Source organism: Pseudorca crassidens, chromosome 19 (assembly GCF_039906515.1).
Source record: "Pseudorca crassidens isolate mPseCra1 chromosome 19, mPseCra1.hap1, whole genome shotgun sequence".
In the NCBI taxonomy this organism is placed as follows: Eukaryota; Metazoa; Chordata; class Mammalia; order Artiodactyla; family Delphinidae; genus Pseudorca; species Pseudorca crassidens.
Genome location: NC_090314.1, coordinates 47,789,237 through 47,813,851, shown reverse-complemented (window position 1 = coordinate 47,813,851; position 24,615 = coordinate 47,789,237). Strand labels below are relative to the sequence as shown.

The 24,615-nt window shown below is 54.6% G+C and overlaps 1 protein-coding gene across 2 annotated transcripts in view; it reads right to left on the bottom strand.

Annotated features, from left to right (window-relative positions):
* Nucleotides 1–5,520: 5,520 nt before the first annotated feature.
* The window catches only part of WNT3 (Wnt family member 3), a 48,221-nt gene continuing 29,126 nt past the window's right edge, over nt 5,521–24,615 (bottom strand). For both annotated transcript variants that reach the window (XM_067715937.1, XM_067715938.1), the window contains 4 exons: nt 14,081–14,322; nt 10,324–10,589; nt 9,240–9,727; nt 5,521–5,653 (listed from right to left, as the gene is read on the bottom strand). In XM_067715937.1, coding sequence (XP_067572038.1) covers nt 9,248–9,727; nt 10,324–10,589; nt 14,081–14,322 — 988 coding nt within the window. In that variant the 3' untranslated portion in view covers nt 5,521–5,653; nt 9,240–9,247. The remainder of the gene's footprint in view (nt 5,654–9,239; nt 9,728–10,323; nt 10,590–14,080; nt 14,323–24,615) is intronic.

The following is a 24,615-nucleotide window of genomic DNA, read 5'->3' as shown; positions in this document are numbered from 1 at the left end:
CATTCTGTAGACCAAATATTTTGTACAAAACAATATACATAACTGATATGAGTGTATGAAGAAAGGGATCAGAAAAGCCCCTCCTTGTTTTAACTAGTGTAAGGAGATAGATGATTTTTATTTTAAAATCTCTGATTTTAATCATTCAGAAAATATAGTTAATTTAAAGGAAATACAGAGACCTACTAGAGAATGGACTTGAGGATATGGGGAGGGGGAAGGGCAAGCTGGGACGACGTGAGAGAGTGGCATGGCCATATATACACTACCAAATGTAAAATAGATAGCTAGTGGGAAACAGCCGCATAGCACAGGGAGATCAGCTCCGTGCTTTGTGACCACCTAGAGGGGTGGGATAGGGAGGGTGGGAGGGAGGGAGACGCAAGAGGGAAGAGATATGGGGACATATGTATATGTATAACTGATTCACTTTGTTATAAAGCAGAAACTAACACACCATTGTAAAGCAGTTATACTCCAATAAAGATGTAAAAATAAATAAATAAAGGAAATACAGATTGATAGCATATTTTATAAAGTTAGTGCACAATAAGAATCTTTATACCTCTTTTACTTATTTCCCTTTACTAGAAAACTGAAGTGTACCAAAGCCATAAGCGGGTTAGTAATAAACCGGAAGGGAAAATTGTTTCTCAAGTAGAATTACTCCTTCCTATGATACGTACAAGCCAAGGGACTCAAACACTCTCAGTGAGATTTCTTCACATGGTTCGTTTTGGTATCCTTCATCCATTTGCATGTTTCTGAGCTATCAGATCTTTCAGCCTAAACCCTGATCCTTAGAGGTGGCTCGGGTTAGGAGTAAAAGCCACCCAGAAAATCGGCAAGGCTTGTGGGGAGAGGTCAACCTCAGGGCTCCTCCAACAGCAGGGTCAGCTCCCCAGGAGCTGTCCACACCCTCCTGGGAGGAGGACCCTGAGGTCACCTGGTCCCTGCGTAGCCTTGAGAACGTCTTAAAGCCATCCCGGAACTCTTCAAAGCCGATGCTGGGCAGAGAGCGCTCGAGATTGCAGCACGGCCTGGTGATGAAGCAAAGGAGACTCCACTACCTGCTGCCTTCGATTTCTTCTTCTGTGGATGAACTGTTAGCAGGCTACTTTTTATCAGAAGATGCAATTAAAACCTCAGAAAAGGAGGTTCTTTTATCCTTTCTAAAGTTGTACAACTTCCCTGAAACACCTTTTTTTTTTTTAATGTAACACAGAAAACCTGGATAATGAAGGTCAAACCTGAAATTTGTTTTACTTTAAGGCTTTTTCATATCCTAAAAACTACAGTGAACAGCCTCCCTAAGTTTCAGCAACAAGTCTTGAAGCAGATTTAAGTGTGTATAATAATCAAATCCTGGTAAACAGACTTGCTGAAGCACTGAGTCAGCTATAAACAACCGACCCAGCCCAAACACAGAAGGAAAAAGCAAGATTTCATCTTCCTTGCCTGGCAACTTGATCCATAAGCCTCTTCAAAGAAGTGACTGGGAAAGGTGTGTACGAGAGTTCGAAAAAGCATGTAGATTTCAGAAGTTATTGCAAAATGATCCAAAGTTTCTCTTCAGCTGGCAAGCAGTGCCGAGACTGGGTCTTGGAGCTGGGCCCACAGAGGGCGTGTACTGTGTGGACACCGTGACATTAAGACGCAGAAGATGGCGCCTGCGATTGGCAAGAATCCCAAGGAGCGGAGACAGTTTGCAAGGGGGATTCAGGTTTGAAATTTTCCCAGCTGAAATTTTCTCCACACAGCTGACCCTGTCACTCCATTTGGGGAGTATAAGATTAATGGTAAGATCATTTTTTGCCTCCTAGAAAGTCCTCTGTTGAGCTAGGAGAAATGATGACACTATAGCAGCCATAATTTTGCTGAAATAAGTTCACTTGTGTGTGCGTGTAGGTGAGCCACGCACATTAGCACACTTCCACATCCCCAGGGCCGGTGTGGATACACCGTTGGCTCGTTGGACACCACCATCTGACGCACCTAGAATAATCTCACCATCATCGTTCCCCTAGCCTTGCTTCTTCCTTCTGCCTTTATTTGTTCCTCATCCCCTCATCCTTGAACTCTCTCACACACTTCCCTTCCCTTCTTTCTTCATAAAATAATACTGCTTTGAAAGATAACAATGATTCCCATTATATTCTTTTCTTTCTTTTGGATTTTTTTTGGGGGGGCGGATCTTCCTCTTGTTTTTAGATGTTTAATAGTATTCATGCTTATGGAGAAACTAAATGTTCAAGCACTGCTATAAACTGTATTCTCTTAAATCATAGAATATAATTAATCATAGAAAGGATTACCAATGGCCTTGGTGAGTGTGACCAGGGGCCATTTAAATATTTGGCGATTTTATAGGGTAAAAAAAAAGTGCCCAAAATACTGGGGTAGATGAGTATTAGCTTCATGTAAAAGTGAAATACAAAGATGAGCAGCTCCATGAGACGGGGAGATCTGTATCCTTTCCACGTCCGATTCATTGCACAGCCGAAACCACCATTTTTGTGATTTGAGCTTTTCAGGTACTAAATAAAGACATGTCACGGGCAAAAGCAAGTTCATGAACTTCTAGTAGCCATCCCTAATCTAAGGTTAGAGCACAGGCAGCCCATCTCCACCGCACAAGGCAGACCCCTCTATTTTTCTGTTGTTTTTTCTGTGACGTGAGATGAATTTACTTACTCCTACTAAAGGTAAATCAGGAGAAAGAAAAAGGAAGAGAAAACATTTTTGCTGTGCCAAGTAAACCGAAGGTGACATTTTATGGGTAGGTCTGAAGACCAAAGGATTGCCTGTGGTCATAAGACTGAGCTACAGCATCTCATTGATGAAAAGGCGTTACCTATTAGCTTCAGGTGAGTCCTCTAGGAGCCTCAGTCCACGGAGAGAATGGCCTTCCCAAGAGCATGCCCACTAGTGGGTCTGTTCTGCCCAAACAGATCTAAACCTTCAAACGACACCTGTTCCAGAGCCCAGGGCACACCATTTCTTCTTTCCCGCCAACCTACCCTTTCCGAAGCTTAGCTCTCAAGTGGAACTAGCAGGGGAGAGCCATGTCCACTCAAGTTTCATTTTCAGTAAAGCAAATCCTATTTTCCCAATAAATGGAGTTGAAAACATGGGTTAGAAAGGGATTAAGTCGGTGGCCAACCCCATGGTCTGTGGGCCTCGAGCCGTATCTCAGTGTTTGTGACATTAATTTGTGCATTGGAAGTGCTGGGGTGTATGAGGTGAATTACTGCCCCAATTGCTGACTTCTAAAACTGGAAATTCTTTCTTTGTTAGAAGCTGATTTAGAACAAAGTAAGCCTGTAAGAAAGTCCTTTAGTAGATCAGACTTACTGTCCATGACGTCTCAGATGATCTTGCTTAGAAAACAAAGGAAATTACCTTAATTTGGGCCACTAATTTCAGAGTGAAAGTGGAGGCAACCACATTCAGAATCTCATATTCTTGACCTCCTAAGCATTAATCTGGAAACTCCACACACTGTACAATGTATCCGTTTTAAGTTTGTTTACCTTCTCTTTAATGACTTAACAGAAAAAAACTGCATGATGAAATATATTTTCTCCAAATATATATATATTTATATAATATATAATCTTAGTTAACTCAAAGGTATATACATTGTATAATAAATAATATTTATAAAAAGAGACTTTTTGAATATAAAATCAAAAAGATCAACAACTTCTACAACTTTTTACAAAACTTTGGATACAGCAGGTTGGTAGGAAATTTCTGTTGGATACTATTACCTGACTATGGCGAGAATAATTACAATGCACTCAATGTACTATTATTAAATAATTACTTGTCAGCTACTTGAATACGCCCCAGAAACATGACTTTATCACTTTTAATACAGAATACATAGATATGAAAAGACTGTTTTGAAAATTTGTATCCATTCTGCTGAAAGAATTCTCACATAAAGCAAGCATTATCTGGTTGACATGATTTAAAACTTCAGTCTGAGATGGGGAGGGGCATTTCAGACTCTCTAGAGGGGATGGGATGTGTATCTTTTTAGCAGGGCTCACTGCCAGCAGATTCAAGAGTGCAGGCATGGCTTCTAGCCAGTCGTCTTGGCGAACCTGCCTGAGCACATAGGAAGATGGCTTGACCCGGTACCTTAGGTCAGTGTTAGGCAAAGAGAGAAGGGGGAAGAGGAAGAAATCACTGTGTTCTGTACTGTGCCCCTGCTGCATCTCTTCTTTCTGACTCTTAAGGCAGAGCTGTTGCACTGACTCGTACCATCAGACCCGTTTGCCTCCACTGTGCTCGCTTCCTCTAGGACACTCCAGAGGACCCGTGTGGATCAAGGAGGACTCAGCTGTGAGATGCTTTACCCAAGGGAGCAAGTGACGGCTTGCCCCACTTTGAACACCTAATGCTGATCCTTGGTGTCTGCACGGATTGATGCTGTCAGCATACAGGTGAGGCCGGAAGACCTGTGTGAAGGAACTCTGCATTTCTGTTTCCTCACGCAGGCCAACGAAAGACAAGGATGCAGGACGACGTGTCCTTATAGGAGAGGAAACGAAGGAATCATCGGTATCCTCCCCATCTACTAGCCACAACATTGGAACTTCAGGAATATATTGCTACTCTCCCTCTGACCCTTTGTCTAATTTATACTAAGGTGACCTACAGTCCAACTGCTCAACCTGGAGTTTGTTTTTATGGAGAATCTGCAGGTGAGCAGGGCTGGGAGGGACAGAATGGCCCCTTTAAAGATACCACTTTCTTCAGGAAGCCATTGGAGCTAGAGGAGGCTTGCCCCACACACATAACCTATTTACAACGTTCACTACAGAAAAAAAAAAAAAAAAAAGTACTGCGTTAATGGTGGAAACTGCAGAATGGTAGAAAAAGATTTTTGAGATCTGACTGCAGTTCCCAAGAGCCTCTCGTGCAGAACAGGGTTACAGAGAAAATGGGACTGAGAAGAACATACCGCTGCTCTTCAAACAGCTTTACCAGGCCGCCTGGAACTCCCGGTTCTTCAAACTCAAAACCTGACTCTAACGATTGCCTTGGGCCTCCCTACCACTTGATCCCAGCTAAACCTATGGCTTTTATCAGAATGTGAAAGTCTATCAGATTTGAATGGGAGTAGACAGAGAAAAGGAGACTGCAGGGCTTTGTCCTACTTCCTAACTCTCACCTTGCAGGCATCTTGGAATGTCACCAGAAGAAGCAGCTGGGAAACAGAATCTTGCCCACGTTGATGTCTTTACCACCAGGCAGAGCGCTCACATGAGCCCAGCCTGTTCTGTTGGAGTAGAAGTGGTTTTCTGTGGGGTTTTTTTTTTCCATTTTTATTTTCTTTAATATGTGCAAAGATAAGCCTCGGGTCTGTTCCTATCAGACCCTAGAGAACTAAAAAGAAAGCCCCTTCTTTAAAAACCACACACCATCCAGAGTAGGGAGAGAAACTTAAGATGAGAGAGAAGGGAGGGAGGCCTCCCAGGCAGCGGGCGGGTTGGATCCAGGTAATTTACCACACGTGCATCTGGCAACAGTCCGGATTCCTTGCTGTCTGATGCTGAGGGCTGAGCCCGGCTCTGGGTCCCGCTTCCCAGAGGACTTCGGTGAATCTGCCCAGCCACACGCTTCACCCGTTCCCAGTGCCCTTTGGAAAGTAAAGAGGAAGAATTAGGAACATGATTATTTTCCCAGAGAGACCACCCACAGGGTGCAAAGCTCAGAGGCTGCTGATCAGGTGTCTCAGCATTTCTCTTGAACTTGGAGGTAACAGGAGACTCCAGTGGCTGTTCCATGCTCCCTCCGCTACCTGGGGTCTACCACTGAGGAAGGGCATGGGAGCTACAGAGCAGTAGAGCTTCAGCGTCTACACGCTGGGATCCACATCCTACCTCTCCACCCTCTAGCTGGGGCTTGGGCAACAGGAAGCCCAGTAGCAGGTAGCGAGACTGACATAGGAACCTGTCTTGCATAGAGACTGGAAGAAACCTTGCAGATCTAGGGCCCAATTCCCAGCTTCATAAACTCCTGTACACTGTGTTTCTGTATCAAGCTGTCCAAACAGAAGATAATCTATTACATTATGAATAATTCCTTCTCATAGGAGCACCGATGTGTACGTTTTCTTCATTTGTATTTGTATTTACATGTCACAAAGGATTTAAGCCCAAAGGGCTCTGACGGGTGTTCCCAATCAACCCCAACTCCTTGGCCAGTAGACTTTTACATGGAGAGAAACAGACTCAGCAAGATTAAAAGGACACGTCCAAAGTCTCGCTGCAAGATAGTGACAGACCCAGGACTTGGGGTCAGCCAGGCCACCTGACTCTCACGCAGAGCCCTTTCCAGCTTACTGTGCTCACAGAATCTGAATAACAAGGAATAAACCTGGAACTCGTAAGGTAGGAAATCAGTGGTTAGCCTGAGACACCGGACAAAATCTACAAGCAATGGAAAGAGGTTTCCCCACAAGGAAGGCCCAGGACTCTGGCCTTCCTGCGGCATAAAGCATCTTGACTGGGGCTCCTCCCCGAGAGTGTGGAGGGTACACATCCTGCTCTGGGGCGCCCTTCTCTCTCCCACCTGCACTGGAGACAGTGCAGCCAAGAGGAAGGCTGCAGGCTCTGTTCCCTGAAGTCCCTGCCAGCCTGTCTCCAAAGTTCTCATCTTGCCTGCAGAGTGTCGGTGTGGATGAAAGGACAGGAAAGGTAACTGGTCTCAGCCTGTGGCTCCAGACCAGCAGCAGGCCTGGGGGAAAGTCGCCCTTGGAGGTCAGCTCCACTCAGCCTTGGAATCTTTTGCTGCTTCCTTGGACCCTGTGCCAGGGCTGTCTGTATGGATGACCTCTAGTCCACAGGTGAGGGAACTGGGGCTCGGAGGCAAAACAACTTGCCCCAAATCACTCACCAAACTGAGTGTTTGTCAGAAAGGCACCACACTGGGGGATGATTCTCCACTTGTCCCAGAGCAAGGACTCCAGAGTGTCCATATATGAGGGCCCGGGGGGCCACCCTCTACCTGGGTGTGGCATGTTGAAACCACATCCACGTAGTACTTTCCATAAGACTGGGGGCAATGCCATTCTGTCTCAGAAACAGGGAACAGAAGGCTGATGGAGAGGGTTGCCTCTTCTTACGATCAGTATCAGATCGCAGGCGGGGGATTTTTACGGACACTGAGGGCAAACCCAGCATCTCCTTCCCACCTGGCAGATGGCTTCTCTCGGCTGCTCACGGAGGGGAGGGGAGGGGAGGGGAGGTGCTGGAACAGAGCTGTGACACCCTGGAGCCCCGTAGAGCCACTGCCGGGGCCTGGGCTGCTGCCGCTGCGGCCTCTGCAGGACCCACATATGGGGCCTTTCTGGAGGCAGAGCCCTGGGCTCAGTGTCCTTATCTGTGCAATGGGCAGGCTAGACAAACGGCCCTCTGTGCCCCCTCCAGGGCTAGTGTTCCGAAATTCCGATTTCCCCCCAGCCTCCTCTCAGAATGGCCAGAGCCGTGTCCTGCTTGACAGCGGGGACACTGTTGCCTCTGGCCAGAGTGGACATCAGAGGAAGGAAGCACCGCAGGTTTCAAACATTCCTTCCACCTGACAAGCCACAGGGAGCCTGGGCGTTCTCTCTTATCCACTGACTTCTCTTCCACCGTTTTGAAAAGCAGTAGATGAAACTGCCCAAGTGATGACACCGTTTCCTTGCACGATGACTGCCCTCATGTCCTGGCTCTCATGGCATTTATCACTTTCTGTTAGCACCCTATTCAGACGAGCATTCACATCTGCTGGCTTGCTTGAACCGCAGGAAAATTCTGCTAGGCCCACATCATCACCACTGCTGTACAGATGAGGAAACTGGGCTTCCAGCTGGGAAGTGGTGGAGGTAGAACCGCCTCTGTCCTCTTTCCACTCCCCACACTGCTTTTATTCAGACACCAAGGAAAGTGGTACCTCCTGCTGTCTTCCCAGACTCTGCCCCTGCCAGGACGGAACCTGAGCTACACAGAGGGGCTTCCCAGACTGGCTGAGCCACCCCTCCAGCAGAGCTCTCCCCAGCACGTGAGGTCCCTCCATGCAGCACAGAAGTCCGACCCCTCCCCCAGTCCCGCCCTGTGTGGGACCGCATCGCCCAGTGGGGTGCCCTCGCTGACACAGCCCCAGGCAGCGATGACCCAGGCAGGGGAGTCCTTCACAACAGTTCAAGCACCGTCTCCAGTGTCCTTCACTTTGTTCCTCACGGCACCTCTGGGGAGGATGACAGATGAGGAGATGGTCTTGTTTGGGTCACAAGGTGGGCTAGTGGTGGAAGCTGGACCAGGGCTCGGACCCCTGTAGATCAGGCCCCTTCTCAGGGCAGAGAAAGGGGAGAAACCCTCCCTTGGGCCTTAGAGACCCTCCAAGACTAGGACCACCACACGCCAATCTTGACCTGTCCTGGGGACCTATGGACCCGAGGGCCGGGCAAGAGTGTCTCCCGCGCAGGCCACCTCTGGGGAGCGTGGGAGCCTAATCCACCAGCCTTTGATCCCTTGATTACTCACCACCATCACTCTGAGCTTGACTCCTTCCTCCTCCCCATCACCGTCCATAAACACGGTGAGAGTGTGCCCCGCTCCACCCAAGCTTCAGATCTGCCGGGATATGGGCTTATACACCGCTTCCTCCCGCCCACCTCCTTGAGGATGGTAGGAGTTAACGCTTGCACAAAAACCTGCCCTCTAAGTTCAAGGTGGATGCAAAACGACTCTGCCTCAGGGGCACAAGAGACTTTTTGGCCTGCTATTTCAAGTATTTTAACCCCCTCACTTTACAGTAAGAAACCTGAGGCCCAAAGAAGTGAAAGAACAGGAAGTTAGAAGCACAGTCAAGACCAGAAGTCGGGCGTCCCAGCCTCCAACCCCACAGTCCCTCCTCTGGCTCCACAGATGTTAAATAATGATAACTAGTGGCTGTGCGAAAAATTGACCTGGCTCCTAATTTACTTACTAACTTGTACACAAATTTAATCAATTGCAGCCTCGTGTGTACACACTTGGTTATTATCTGTGCTTTGTGTAATCCACCAAGACACTGCCCAAGGACCGTTCCCACTGAAGCTTGGGAAATCCTGGCTTCCTACCTTGGCTTTGGAAACGTGTCCTGGACCGCCCAGAAACAGAACAGGGTTGCCAAGAAGAGGAGACAGCCAAACCCAGTGCCCTGCATCAAGGCACCCCAGCCTCCCCACCAGGCCACCCTACCTGGCTCCCTACTTGCAGGTGTGCACATCGTAGATGCGGATACACTCCTGGCAGCTCACGTAGCAGCACCAGTGGAAGATGCAGTGGCATTTCTCCTTCCGCTTCTCCGTCCTTGTGTTGTGGCCACGGCCGCAGCAGAGCAGGTCGCAGCCATCGATGCCGTGGGAGGTGACATTGCAAGTCCGGTCCCTGGTGCCGAAGGAGCCCGTCTCGGGGTTGGGCTCGCAAAAGTTGGGGGAGTTCTCGTAGTAGACCAGGTCCCTCTCGGTGGGCGGCTTGAAGAGCGCGTACTTGGCGCGGAGGGTCTCCACCCAGCCACGGGACTCCCGGTGCTTCTCCACCACCATCTCCGAGGCGCTGTCGTACTTGTCCTTGAGGAAGTCCCCGATGGCGCGGAAGTCGGGCTGGGCCCACCAGCAGGTCTTCACCTCACAGCTGCCCGACAGCCCGTGGCACTTGCACTTGAGGTGCATGTGGTCCAGGATGGTCTAGAAAGAGGACGAGTAGCAGCTGGTCCCCAGACTGACCCCACCTGGGAGCACACCCAGGCCCTCCCACTCTGACCCACCCACCCCCATCGCTGAAGCCTTCTCTATTCCTACACCATGCCAGGGTGAGAACTGACTGGGGACTGAGGCTCAGACCTGAAGGATGATGACCTTGTTTCCCTCCCCTTCACACCCCAAGCACTGGCAGAAATCACATCCACTTCTCAAAGCCCTAGAAAATAAGAATTGTTATTCCCATGTAACAGATAGGGAAACTGGCTGGGAGCTTAAGTGACTAGCCCTAGGTCAAGCAACCATAAGAAAGGATGGAGGCTGAATTCAAAGCCAGGTCCATGGGTCTCACAGCCCTACACAGGCAGCTGAAGTGCACCGGATGGGCTGGCTGGTACCTGCGCTCGCGGGCTGCCGCATCCCCAGGGTGGGGTGGGGGTGGGGACCCGGAGCAGTCCGAGGAGAAAGGAGGGGGAAAGAGGAGAGCAGGGAGCCAGGAATGCACAAGGGCCACAGGGAGGGGCAGGGACAGGTCCGGAAAAGGGGTCTTGGGCAGGGCTGGGGTGAGGGCGGCCAGGGCTCACCGTGCGGCCAGCCTCGTTGTTGTGCTTGTTCATGGCCGAGCGCGCGTCCGGCCTGTTCTCACGTGCGTCCGCGAACTCCCGGGACACAAGCACCCCGAAGTCGGCGTCCTCGCTGCAGCCTCCCCACTTCCAGCCTTCTCCAGGCGGCCCTTTATGATGCGAGTCGCAGCCACAGATGGTGGAGGTGCCCTCGGCACAGGAGCGTGTGACGGCGAAGGCCACGCCGGCTGAGGCGATGGCGTGCACGAAGGCCGATTCGCGGGTGGCTGTGGGGAAGGCATTGGGAGGCGCTGCTCAGGCCGGGCCCTGGGACGCGGTTGCCCTGCCCTGACCTCCCCAGCTGCGAAAGGGGGCTCTGCAGCCCCAAGGGAGAAGAAGTGCCTTTTCCTCTTTGGTTGGCCTAGCCCCTAGTGGGTATCCCCAGTTTACAGATGAACAAACTGAGGCCCAGAGCTGCTAACTGATTAACCCAGGGCTTTAACAGCTGGCAGAGTGGAGCCTGTTAGAAACAGGGGTGGAAAGGCAACTCTGGCAGGTGGGTACAACTTCCCTCTGCCACCAGAGTTCCTGACCAGGAGTGCAGTGGTCAGCATGTCAGCTTCCCCCTTCCATTCTCCTGTCCTCCACCCAGACAAAGCCAAGGTTTTGGACTGAGAAGGCCAAGCCCCTCCCGGGAGGATGGAGGGACACAGGGCACTTCCCTGCTTCTGTCCCAGGGTACAGCAAAGAGAAAGAAGAGATTCTCAGGGTGCCTCCCCAACCCCGCCGACATCATTATAATGATAACTACCTTTGAGTGCTGGGTTTGCACCAGATTCTGCCCTTCGTGTGCTTTACCCCATTTAATCCTCTCACCCCTGGGAGGCAGAAAGTCTTATTACAGGCCCATTTAGCAGATACAGACATTGACAACTAGGGAGGCAAAGGCCTGAAAGACCTGCAGTCCAACCATCTCTCTCCTTACTGGTGAGGAACCCAGAGCAGGGAGGTGACCTGCCCAAGGCCAGGCAGGTTGCAAAACGCCGGGCTGCTGGCCTGGATGCCTCCTTTCCTGGGCTGTGGCTCTGGTCCTGAGCGCTGAGGGCAGCTCGGCGTACGAGGGAGCCTGGTAACCCCTCGTGGCCACTGCCATCTCTTCAGAGGCCCCGGGGCCCTCGTGGGCCACCTGCAGAGGAGGGTGCCTCCCCCTTCCCGAGCAGGCCGGCGGGGAGTGGGAGCGGTCCCCGCCTGGGCAGTGGACCCGCGCAGCCAGCGCCGACTGCGACACGGCGCGGCCGAGGCCTGAGGCGCTGCGCCCCGGCTCCGACCCCGGCTGCCCACCCCTCAGCGACCCGGGGGCCGGGGGCGCCGAGGGCGAGCGCCGCGCTTCCGGCCGGCCCGCGGCCTCTCGCGGCGGCGGCGGCGCCCGGGCCCCGGGCCGCGCTCGGTTCCCAGCCCCGGGGACGCGGGGGCGGCGGGGGCGGGGCGGGGATTAGCCTGGGAGCGGCGCTGACAGCCCTGCTGTGCTGGTCCCCGTCCGGCGGGGCCCGCTGGGCCGCTCAATCCGCCTTTGTTCGCGCGGTGTCACACCGCATTACCCGCATAATGCGGCCGCCGGGCCCGGGCCGCCGGGCCGGCCGCCACCGCGTAGCAACGGGCGGCTCCCGCGGCCGGCCCGCGCCCCCGGCCCCGGCGCCGGCCCGCGAAATCCCCATTGAAGCGGCGCCCCCCGCCCCCGCGCCGCGCCGAATGGCCAGAGGGCGTGTGAATGGCTCGGCGGCCGCAGCGGGCGCGGGGATGGGCCGCGCGGTGGGGGGCGGCTCTCGGGCCCCTTTTCAAGCCGCCTAAGCCCCTCCGGGCCGCCCGCCCCGCCCGGGGACCGCGATCCCCCGCCGCCCGCACCCCGCCGTCGCAGCCTCGCCTTCCGGCCGCTGACCCCTGCGCCCCCCGCGCCCGGGTGCAGCCCCGCCCCGGCCTCCGCTCCGGGCGGGCCATCCCCGGGGAGTCGGTCCCCGGCGTCCGCGGAAGATGCGCGCCCCGGAGCAGACCGCCTCCCTGCCACCCTGGGTCTCAAAGCCGTGGGCAGAGGTCTACCCTGGCGGCCCACACGGCAGGGGTGCGGGACTCGCCAGAAGCGGGGCCCGAGCGTGGAGCCTAGAGCTGCGTTCGAACCCGTTCCCGCCGGGCTCTGGGCGCTGGGGCGCGCGTGCATGCGGGGGCCTTCCTCCCGGAGACCGCAGAGCTTCCCTCAGATTCCCAGTGTCTCTGACACCTTCCCTCCCTCCCCCCACACAAAACTGCCCTCTTGCAATTTCGAGATGTAGGCAAGTCCTAGAACCTACAACGGTGATTTAAAACGTTAAACACAGACGTGAAGGGATAATAAGCTCAGAGACCCGGTTTTCACAGGCTAACGTCCCGCGCGGGGAAGAGCAATCAGAAGGTGAGTCTTGCTTTGGGGAGCGCGTCTAGACGCCAGGCTGTTTGATTAAGCACTACCTGGCCCGAGGTGGGGCACCGGAAGGCGAGGAGACTGACACGCCGGCAAGATCAGGTTTGAAATGCAAACCTGCAAACCACCGCCACTTGGCCCCAATTGGAGGCCAAACCTTTTATGTAAACAAGGAATAATTAGCTTTGGTAATAGAAGCGTAAGCGGAATCATCATCCATTGATTCGCTAATTGCCCTTCTGTCCCATGACAATAGCCTGTAGGTCGGACTTACGAGGTGCACCTGAGACACAGTAAAGGGGGACTCCACTCTAAAATGGGGGTTCGGCTTCGCCCCACTCATTCCCTGCCACTCCCCCCCAACCCTTCCCCAGGTCCAGCTGGTTCTCAGATCCCTTTCCTTTCTGTCTGTAAATGCAACTCTTCTAAAAGGAGGGAGGGCCCGGTTCACCTGTTTGGGTGTCAAAGCCCTGGTGGTGGTCGGAGGAGGGTTCAAGTTGCTGAGGAAAAGGAATGGTAGCTCCCGGGAGGCCAGCTGGGTCATTACATTCCTAGACACTGCGATTGCTCAAATAGTAGCCCAACTTCAGCCCAGAACTCACCAGCCCCAAAATCCCCTTCTTGGGAGCAGTTGTGCCTCTCATGCCTCTCTCCCAGTGCCTTCATGTTCAAAGTCGAGTAATGTGAATCCCATTCATTTGCGACACAGCCAATGCGACTCACAGGTTGCAAGATGCAAGTTACCCAAAAGCCAGCACACCCTCTAGCCCCACCACAATCCGTGGGCATATCCAGCTATCAGGGGCATGGGGACCAGCTGAAGCTTCCCACGGAAGCACCTGGGGGCAATGCAGTGCCACCAGCACGAGGCAGCTTCCTCGACTCCAGAATTTTCTACATGGGAGGGACCTAAGGGGGACAATGCTCTCACCCCACCCCAAAACTAGATTTACATAGCACTTAACACAGCATTGGGAAAACGTCAGGAAAGTCCACATCAAAGCCTGGGGCCACCCTCTGTGCCGGCCAGGAGGAAAGGAAGGCTGCAGCCTCCTAGCCTACCCTAGGATCTCGGGATGGGATCTCAAGGCTGCCCAGACCCCAGCAGCACCTGGGAAGGTGTGGCAACCACCGACAACAGCCTGGGTCAGGCCAGAGAGGGACCTGGCCCAATTTCTGTGGAGGCCGCCGGTCGTGACCAGCTTTATCGCCCTCCCCTGGTGACCCTGGGCTCAGAGCTGAGACGCCCTGATGTGGAAGAGTGACTGTGCCCTGATGCCCTCCCCCCACCTCCCCACACACCTCCTACCCACCCAGAGACGGTACCTTTGTCGAGGACGGGCCCGAAGATGGCCAGGCTGTCGTCGATGGTGGTGCAGTTCCAGCGGCGGCCCCGGAACTGGTGCTGGCACTCCTGGATGCCCAGCTTCACGCCCTCGGCCACGCTGGGCATGATTTCGATGTAATTGCGGCAGAAGCGCAGTTGCTTGGGGACCAGGCCTGGGATGGAGCCGCAGAGCAGGGGCTGTGAGCCCAGGGATGTGTACTGCTGGCCCAGGGCCAGGGACCTGCAGGCAGACGGAAGGCAGTGGCACTGCAGGCACAAAGCACGCGGCCCACTGTAGGCATCGTTTCTTCTCCGTGAGTACTCAGGGTAGGTGGAGCCATGGAGGGCCTGTGAGCCTGAAGCCATGGCCCTGAGAAACCTGGCATCTGAACGCACTACCTTCGACCTGGCGTGTATACTGTCCCTTGAAGAGCAGAGCTCTGATCCAGGGAGTCGGCCCTCTGCCATGGGCATTTCCAGTTTGCAGGGGCACCTGGGAGCAATGCAATACTATGAAAAGAACCCTGGATGGAAAGATGGTATTAGAGGCCCAGGTCAAGTCCCTCCCAGGCTCTGGGCCAGTTTCCCTGATGGGGAGAGGTCAGGTTGGGAGTTTCAGTTTCTAGGGCCACATGGAGACTTTCAATGATCCATCAGAAGGAAGCAAAATCTACGGAGATGAAGATGGCAGGAGCTGGCTTGATCCCCATCACATCTCAGAGAAAGCAGGAAGTAGAGAAGCCTCAGTCCTAGCAGGGAGCTTGCACATGTGCAAGCTTGCACTCATACATACACATACACACACATACCACCTGTGGCCATGCCTCTCAGCCTCTTCCCTGGGACGATGCCTGCCCAGCCCAGAGCCTCCCAGTGTCTCTCCCCAGGTCTTTGTCCGCCAGGGCCTCTGTGACCATCTTTGCAGCTCCCTAGAAGTTTCTGGAGCACCATCTCTTTTCTGACCAGAGATTGGAGCTTGGCTTTGTTTCATGAAAGTCTAGCTCAGGGTCAGGAGGGAGAAGACCTCAGATTGTACTCTCCCCATCCAATGCAAGTGACCTTGATCAAATCACGTCACTCTAATGTCCCTCATTTTTCAGTCAGTAGTCTGTCAGTCTAGGTGGGGCTAACCACGGACCACCCTGCCTTCTGCGGTGCCTGCCTGGGTCCTGAGGGGTGGGAGTGACTGCAGGCCTGGCCCGTCTGCACCCTGGGCCTTAAGACTGGACCTGAGTGGTAGAGCAGGTCAGCCCAGAGCCCCCTGATGCGCACCAAGACACACACAGCATCTGACAGGGCTTTGCAGGTTGCCCTCTCCTGCCCCTGCCCTGTTTATAGTTATAAACTGGTTACTGTGATAATAATGACAATCAAACACCTAGCATTTATTATGTGCTGGACCGGTTCTGAGTGCTCATGTCTTACCTTATGGAAACCTCACAGCAAGTCTGTGAAGTAGGAACTTCATTATCATCGTCAACATCCCATTTCATAGACAAGGAAACTGAGGCCAGGGAGCTTAGTAAACTGCCCAAGTCTGCAGGACTGTGCAGCAGCAGAGGTGAGCCTCCCGCCCCAGCTCAGGCTGCCTCTCCACGTGCTCTTAACCAGCACATCCAGGCCTGCCCTGCAGCTGCCCCAGGGGCACTGCAACCACCGGATAGAGAAACCGAGCCAGGGTTCAGTGCAGATGACTCAGCATTGGGCCATCATGGGAGGAAGGGAAGAAGGCCATGCCTTTCCCACTCCCTCCTCTGACGTTTAGGCCCCAAAGCCCTATATGCAGACAGCTGGAGAGGGGAGCTGGGGCCGGATGGAGGTCGCTGCCAGGTAGCCCCATGGCCTCACCTGGGTTTGGTTCTGAGTGTGGGCCTTGAGGACCCCTCTAAAGGAATTTGGCGATTCTCTGCCACCTCCTCATACCCGGCCTGGTCCCTGAGTGTCCCAGAGCATCATGGGGAGACCTGGCACCAACTGCCCAGCCTCCGTGTCCCTCCTCTTCGGCCAGAGCCCTCCCCGGTCTCCCCCCAAAAGGCAGCTCCATCCATGCCTGTCTCTAGAGGGATGGACTGACCTTGAGGAGCCCACGCGCTCCTTCAACCTGGCCTCCTGGACCCACTGCAAACTCCAACCTGGTCAGGCCTGTGTCACAATCACCTCTGGCACCAGGGGGCTCTGTCCCATGTCGTCCCCCATTTACTGGTCTGCTTACCAACCACACCAGGGCCCCAGGGCTCCTTCCTTTACTCCTTCCACATCCTCTGTCCCTCTCCTCCTTCCCTGCCCTCTAGTGGCCTTTGCCCTACACCCGTTGGCACTTCTGCAGGCCTGGGCACCTTAAGCTGGATCAGAATAAGAACCTACAAGAGATGCCTTTAGAGAGCACAAAGCCCATTATACAGATCAGAAAGCAGAGGCCCACAGAGAGAAGCAGCTTGCTCAAGGCCACACAGCCAGATGCATGGAGCCAGGTGCGGCTGGTGCCGCTGCGGGGGGGGGGGGGGGGGGCCTGGGCTGGGGGGAAGCCCCGGCTGGCTCTTCATTTCCACTCCGTGAGGCTGCCCCTGATCCCAGCCCTCCAAGTGGCTCCCTGCTCCCTCATTTCACCAGCATCCCCACCCCAGTGGGTCCCAGGTGGGCCTACCCAGCCCAGCAAAATGCCCAAGCCCTACACACTGGCCGGCAGGGCTTGGTTGGCTGCAAAGGCCAGAGCCATCCCCCAAACATCTCCCAGTAGGGAGATGCCACGGTCCCCTGCGCTCCCCTCCGGGGCACCAAGCCCTTGACTGTGAATCCTTCCTCCTGGACAGTTGCACTCTCTCCTCTGACCAAGCAGATTTCCTTTCCTCTGTAGTCGCATTCAACACTAGTGATCATCACGACAACCACTTATTTAGCACGTGTATGCCAGGCGCTTCACAGATATCATGTCGCTTAATCCTCAACAAGAGCTCTATGACGTGGGTACTGTCATCTCGGTTTTACAGATGAGGAAACTGAGGCAGAGAAGTTGGGCAACCATAGATTTGTCTGACTCCAGGGATGATATCCTCCAAGAATAACTCCCAGCCTCAGAGACGATGAGTTCTTTTCCCTCCTCCCACCAAACCCTGTCTCCTTCCTGCTGTCCAGGTCCATCGTGCACCTGGAACCAGGCTGCCTGCATTCAAATCCAGCTCTGCTGTTTCCGAGCTGCTGATCTCAAGCAGTTTACTTAACCCCTCGTGCCTCAGTTTCTTCACCTGTTAAATAGACATAATGGGAGGGATAAAGGATAGAAAGCCCCTGGCACATAGGAAGCCCTCAAGTCGTGGTGGTCATGGTGGTTACCATGTGTTTAGGGGCTGTCCCCAGCACTTTGTCCCCTGCTACGTCATCAACCTCATTTCTCAGCCCTCCCATCCCTGACTTGACAGAACACATCGGAATTTTCAGAGCCCCTTCCCATCCATCACTGGGACGGATGCAAGGCTGGCCCCTTTCCCGGAAGCTCAGTCCTAACCAGCGTGGCTGAAAGGACATCTGTGATCTGGCCGAGTGTTAAAGTTAACCCAAAGGGCAAGGGCATAGGGACCTTTCCAGGATGCTCCGTTCAAGGGTTTCAGCTCAGATCTGGACGTCCTGCCGGTGATGAGCAAGGGCCTCTAGGGATGGGGGTTTAGCTCTGAGGGCTGGTGCTGGGGCCAATGGGGCTGTGGCCGTGGGATGGATTTCTGCAGGAGAGCTGCCCTCCCCCAAATACGCCCTGCCACCCGACCGGTGAGCCTCCTACCCACACATGCGCATGTCTGAGATTCCACCACCACAGATGCGTTAACTTGACTCACAGCTCCTTTTGTCCCCACCAGCGAAGTGCATGTTCCCCTGGAGGAGGCCACACGGTGAGCCTCATGCCCCTCAGTTCTTCGCACCCAAGTGGGAGTGGCCTGCTGGCTGACTAGCGCCCGCCATCCGCCTCTCCACTGCCCAAGTCCCCGGCAAACATCTTACCCATCCTTCAACCTCCAGTTCCTGGGCCGCCTCCATTCTGAAGGATTTCGTGGGCCCCCAGACAGAAGTAACCTCTCCTCCCTCTGTTTCTCCTCTACTTCACTCAGACCTTATCTCAAAGGGCTGAACTGACTTGTTTCCAATTCCATCTGGCTGTGCTAGTGTGAGTTCCCTGAGGATAGAGGTTGTGTTGCATCTCCTCCCATCCCCCACCAACACCTCTCACCATACCAGACACACAGACACACACACGCATACACACAAGCACCCACACAAGCACACTTGGCCGACCAAAGGGCCAGGCCCATGCCAGGTACTCGCTGATTCTCCAGGGGAGGAATAAAAGAACGACTCCTTCCCCAAAGGCCAGTCTGATCCACCCCCAGTCTTGCAGCCAAACTCCCCAGGCTTCCAGGCATCCGGAGGTTCCACCTACATACAGGACAAGATTCCTCAGTTCCGCTGAGGAAGTTCCTACGTTTAGGACCCGAGAGAGTGGCTGGGCTCCCAAGGGAGGTGGGGACCTGCCTGGCACTGGCAGCTGGTGAGGGGGAGGGGGGAGGGCACCGCCAGGCCTATTTATACCCAGCTCCTGGCCCTGCCCAGCCCAAGGGCCCTGCCACCCTCCCCTAAGGACAGTTCATCCTCCGCCCAACCACCCACTGCCCAGCTGGGCCGAGGACAGACACAGGCAGCCAGGCGGATGGGTGGCAGGTGCCAGCCAGCGACAGGCTGCTCCAGAGGCCTCGATGTTGACCTCTGAGGATGAAACCCCCTCTCCAAACAGGCCAGGCTTAAATGCCATGCACGGTCTAATCAGCCTCCCAGCCCCATCAAGCCATTCAACGCCCCGCTCAGCGCCTTCGGCCTCCAGAAGCTGAAGGTGGGCCTGCATGGTGAGCACAGGCCACCTCAGTGCTGAGCCAGCCTAGGCACACAGCATATAGTGAGAGGCCTACAAGGGTCCCGCGCGGCGCAGCCTGTTCAGTGACCGTGGCGCGGTGGACCCACAGACTCTGCCGTCCACCCAGCAATGACCTGCCGGCAGGGACCACGTGCTGTCCCCGCCCTGCTCCCCTTAACGAGCCACGTGGGTTGGAGCCCTACACCCAGCCAGGTGCCCTCCCCTGCACTCACACTTTCCTACATTTTTGACCTTCGACTCTTCCAACATTATAGTATTTGAGAGATTGGAGGGGCCTCAGGAGTCATCTAGTTTAGGGTGTTTCTTATTTGTTAGCCATTTTTTCCTAATATACATCCTCCCCCCACCCTCCCTGGTACATAAAACAGATAAAAAGAGGGACTCTTCGTCAAAAAGCTAAAGATAGAATCATCATATGACCCAGCAATTCCACTCCTGGGTATAGATCCTGGAGAATTGAAAGCAGGGATCCAAGCGATACTTGTACACCAGCGTTCATGGCAGCACTATTCGCAACAGCCAAAAGGTGGAAACAACCTGAGTGTCCATCCGCAGATGAATGGATAACAAAACATGGTAAATCCACACAGTGGAATATTATTCAGCCACAAAAAAGGATGATGCTCTGATACAGGCTACAACATGGATGAACCCTGACAACATTATACCAAGTGAAACAAGCCAGACACAGAAGGACAGATATAGTATGATTCCACTTACATGAGGTACCAAGAACAGGCAAATGCACAGTGACCAAGAGTAGGTTAGCGGTAGCTGGGGGCTGGGAGGGGAAGTCACAGCTTAATGAGTATGAGTTTCTGTTTGGGACGATGAAAAGTTCTGGAAACAGTGGTGATGGTTGGACAACATTGCAAACCTACTTGATGCCACTGATTTGTACACTTAAAAATGGTTAAATTGAAGGAAAAAAAAAAAAAGAAGGGCAGGGGCCCAGAGACCTATCCCTTGACCTTCCCCCTTGCTCTCACCTGTGGCCCCTCTGCAGGATGCAGTCTGAGAACCACTGGTCTTATCTAATCCCTTCCTCCCCTGGATGGGAAGACTGAGACCCAGAGAGAGTTTGTTATTTTCCCAGGTCACACAGTCACATATGGGCGGGGCTGTGGAAGGTGGATCCAAGGGTGCAGCCCAGGGAAAGGCTCCGGGGTCCCCACCTCTGCTCTCCAGTCTCAGCGTGAGCTCCGTGGCCAAGCCTCCCCTGGTCATGCCTTTCTTGGAGTCATGGTCCTCTCGGCCTCACCTTTTCCAACGGCGAGGACTGACCATCTCTGCTAGCCCCAGACAGGCCACCTGAAGATGCTGACCCAAAGAACCGGTGCCTCCTAAGCTGACTGCCATGAGTTCAGGAGGAAGGGAAGGAGATGGAAAAAGGGAGGAATCAGAACCACCTCCTTTGTGGTCCTTTGTCTCTTTCCTCCAGAGTGACCACCGTGTTTCTGGAAACAATAGCCCAGTGCTTGGTGCTCTACCAGCTGGCTCCTGGACAGTACTGGACAGATGGCCTTCCTGTTCCTGGGTCCAGAGGGGCCCAACCCTGGCCTGGGGCAAGATGGAAACTTCCAGAACGGGAAAGAAGATCTTGAAAATGGGCAGAAAGTAAAGATCCAGCATTGGCCTTGGAACTCAAGGTTACTACCTTTCTACTTAGCTCAAGAGGCCACTCAGGGCTGGTGGACATCATGAGGGGAGCCTGACAAGTTCAGGGGCACATGTACCCAGTGCGGTAGGGGAGGGCAGGGCCTAGTGGGCCCTGATGCACCCAACTCCTAGAACTTCCAAAGAGCTTAAACACAATGGCAAGGGCCACTCACCCCGGTGCTTTGGCAGGGAGCTTGTGACAAAGCAAGAGGAGGGCCTTAGGTCAAGGGTCACAAGCTCCCACTTTTTTCTACCCATCCGCTTATCCTCCCTGGAGCACATGTGGGCCCCACGGGTGCTAAGCACAGCTCTACACCCTCCCAACCCAACCCAACCCTGAACCCATCTCAGTACGAGCCAAGGGGAGGGAGTTGCTTCTGAGTCCAAAGGGCTCACGTGGTCCCGTAGTCCTCAGAGCGGGCCTAGATACCCCAGCAGGTGCCTTTCATCAACATCTCCCTGGACCTTTCCCGTCAGCAGCTGGTCCATTCACTCAGTAGGCATGGATGGGTCCTCTGGTTCTCATGTGTCCCAAGAAGAGCTACAGGGCCACCCTTGTTTATACACAGGAAGGGAAGGGTGAGGGTAGAAAGCATCCACACACTGAGCTGGGACCCAAGGTCCAGAGAGGAGTCACTGAAGAAGCAACTGCAAGAACCTGACCCCAAGAGCAGTAAACATGTGGAGTGCATAGAGGTGCCTGCCCTTAGCAGAGTAGGTTAAAGCCTTCCCTTGGTAAACAAATTCATTCCCCACCTATTCACTCAACACACATTTAAGTGACCACTGAATGGGGCCGAGTGCCAAGCACTGGAAACATGGAGATGAACTGAGCCACACCCATGGGGCACCCAGACCAGGAGGCATCTGTCAGTTACAGACCAACAAGCGTTTGTCCAGCACCTACTAGGTCTGGGTGCCATGAGTGACAAAGGGTCCCCAGCCACCTGTAGCTTAGCACCCGAGTAACCCTCATGCCAGAAAGCACATGGTAAGAGTGGGGGCATCCCGGAAGAGGGGCGAGCGAGTCCCAGGCAGTGGTGACCATGAAGCACGCTGGCAGGCACTGAGCTGGCGAAGGATGGCTGGGGCTCCCCCAGGGGGAGCTGGGGTGCCCGGGAAGAGCCCCCAGGCAAGAGGTGGGAGAGAACGGCGGTGGGCCCACCCCATCTGGAGTCCAGGGACCTTACAAAGGAGCAGAGGAGGGGAAGGGGGCCCCGAGTGCCAAGTTTTACTCTGGCGACATGAGCAGTCATTGAAGATTCCTGAGCTGGGCTTTGGAATATTAACCTACTAGACAACGTCTAACTGCAGAATGGGGCCAGCGGGTGGGCACTAAGAGACCCAAGACTGGGAGAGGAGTGGGGGTGAGGTGGCCGGGGTGACACTCTATGCTAAGGAGAGTCTCAGGCCTGTCTGCGTATTACAGTCCCCCAGGGGAACAGGTTTCAGGGGTCAGGGGTGACCTCTTTGGCCTGGGGCCCGAGCACCTCCCATTTAGTTTAGCAGGGCCTGTGGCTCTGGGTCTCAGGACAGTGGCCTTAGAAGCAGAGAGGAAGGGACTTCCCTGGTGGTGCAGTGGTTAAGAATCCGCCTTCCAATGCAAGAGACGTGGGTTCGATCCCAACCTAAGATCCCACATGCTGCGGGGCAACTAAGACCTGCATACCACACCTGCTGAGCTCGCAGGCCACACACTACAGAGCCCGTGCACCCCAACTAAGACCCGACACAGCCATAAAAATAAATTAAATAAATTAAAAAAAAAAAAAAAAACAGAAGCAGTGAGTAAGGATGGGTCACATGGAAACAACAGGAAGGAGGAAAGGATGACCAAGATTTTGAGCCAGGATGACCAGAAAGATGGAGATGCCGTCAACCGAGAAAGGGGACGTAAGAGGCAAAGCAGTCTGGGGAAAAAAGAGGAAGTTTGTGGGGCTGGTGAGGCCTGCAGGCACCGAGGTCCAGACAGCACCGGGGGTGCAGAGCTGGAGCCCAAGGGAAAGAGCAAGGCTAGAAGTTCAGATCTGGGAATCCGTCCCGGAGCTAACAGTTGAATAGTACTCGAGGCCTTGTCTCCCCCAGGGGGCACCCAGAAAAAGGGTGAGACAATCGGGGAGCCTCATGGTGGCGGCGGTGGATGCCATGTGCCAAGGGAGGGAGGGAGGAGGCACAAGGGTGGAGACAGGGCCCTCACACCAGGGGGGCTAGAACTTCAGGCCAAGAGGTGGAGAGGGCTTTTCAAAACCCGGCAGGAGGCAGGCTGGTCGGGCTGGGCTCTGCCAACACGGGCACCAAGCACCCGGGTCTGTTTTCTTGCAGGTATTCCTGAGCAGGAGACGTGCAGCCAATAGACTTGGACAGAGCGAGTCACCACGCCCTTCCTTCCTTCCTCTCCTCTGCTCCTTCCCTCTTCCACTTTTGTCCCCACCCTCCTCCCTGGGTGATGCATCCTAAGCCTTCAGTTCACAGCCCTGTCCTCCTGCGGGGTGGGGTGGAGGTACCTCTCCGTGCTCACAGTGGGACCTCCCAGCCTGCCCCCCACTCCACCCCGGGGAGCTCGTCCCGCTCGCCCTGGGACCCAGGATCTGGGTCGCTCCCTCAGGTTGTTTTGGCTGAAATCTGGCCCTTTGGACTTCGGTCAGCACTTCCTGGATCTGTACTGGTGTGAATGTGGGGGAAAGGGGGTATTCCAGGCCAGCAGTCCGCATCGCCATGGGTGACAAAACCCACGCATCCCCCCCCCCCCAAATGGAACCAAAGTGAAAAGCCATTCCCTCCCATTGGCAGCAGCCCCTGAGGACTGGCCACGGTGCCCTAAACTCTCCAGCACAACTCAGGGCCCTACTGGCCAAGTGGCCACTTGTGCACTCTGTGAGTGGCTATGACAACTCCCCTCTGCTGCCCAACTTCTAGAAGCCACCTTTCAGGACCAAGTGGGCACCTCAGACCACCTGAGAGCTCAGAGGGGCCACAGCCGTGGAAGGGAGAGAAGCGAGTGGGGGGACACTCAAAGCCAAGGTCTTGCAGAGTTCCCAGTAAAAGGGAGGGGCGGGCCCTGTGGGACGTTTCTTTGGGGAGAAGATGGGGAGGGGGGAGGGAAGAGAGGGGTGCAGAGGGTGGGGCAGGGCCTCGGCTGGAATGTTACAGCTTCTGTTCTCCAAAGCGGCTCCCAGAGTGCCTGGCCTGAGGCTCCTGGCTGATCTGATAAGATGTGACAAGGCGGCCTGAAAAATGTTGAAACCTGTAAAATGTTGAAACCTGTTTTTTGTTGTGTTGTGAGCGTTAGGGTTTTTTTTTGCCTTCTCAATTTCATAGGAAAGTGGAGTTGATCAGAGTGGAGAAGGGGAGGAGGTAAGAGAGAGGGATCGACCCCTTCAGGCAAATTGCAGGGGGAGGGGGGTGGCACAGGGCGGGATGGTCAGACCTGGGGAGGAGGAAGAGAGGGTGAGAACTGAGAGGAAGCAGGGGGACAGAGGCCTTGGAGAAGGGGGAGGGGCTCCTGCCTCTCTGGCCAGTCAGCAGCTCCAGCTTGGGTCCTCAGGGCTGTGTCCTCCTCGCACGGAGAGGACACACGAGCTCTCGGCCTCTTCCTTCAGGCAGGTATTAGCCTGGGAAGACTAGGCCTGAGCCCAGGTGGGTGTCCAGAGAGAAGCGAAAGGGGGCCCAGGGCCTCACTCCTCAGACCCCCAAAGGGTCTCCCGAGGGGCACCAAGACCCCTGGCGGACAATGTTTCCAGGTGACACAGAGGGACGCACTCCCAAGTGCACCGGCTTCCTCGAGCACTTTGGAACTCACAGGCGAGCCCTTTAAACCATGTCACGGGCTTCCCTGGGGGCGCAGTGGCTGAGAGTCCGCCTGCCGATGCGGGGGACACGGGTTCGTGCCCCGGTCCAGGAAGAGCCCACATGCTGCGGAGTAGCTGGGCCTGTGAGCTATGGCCGCTGGGCCTGCGCGTC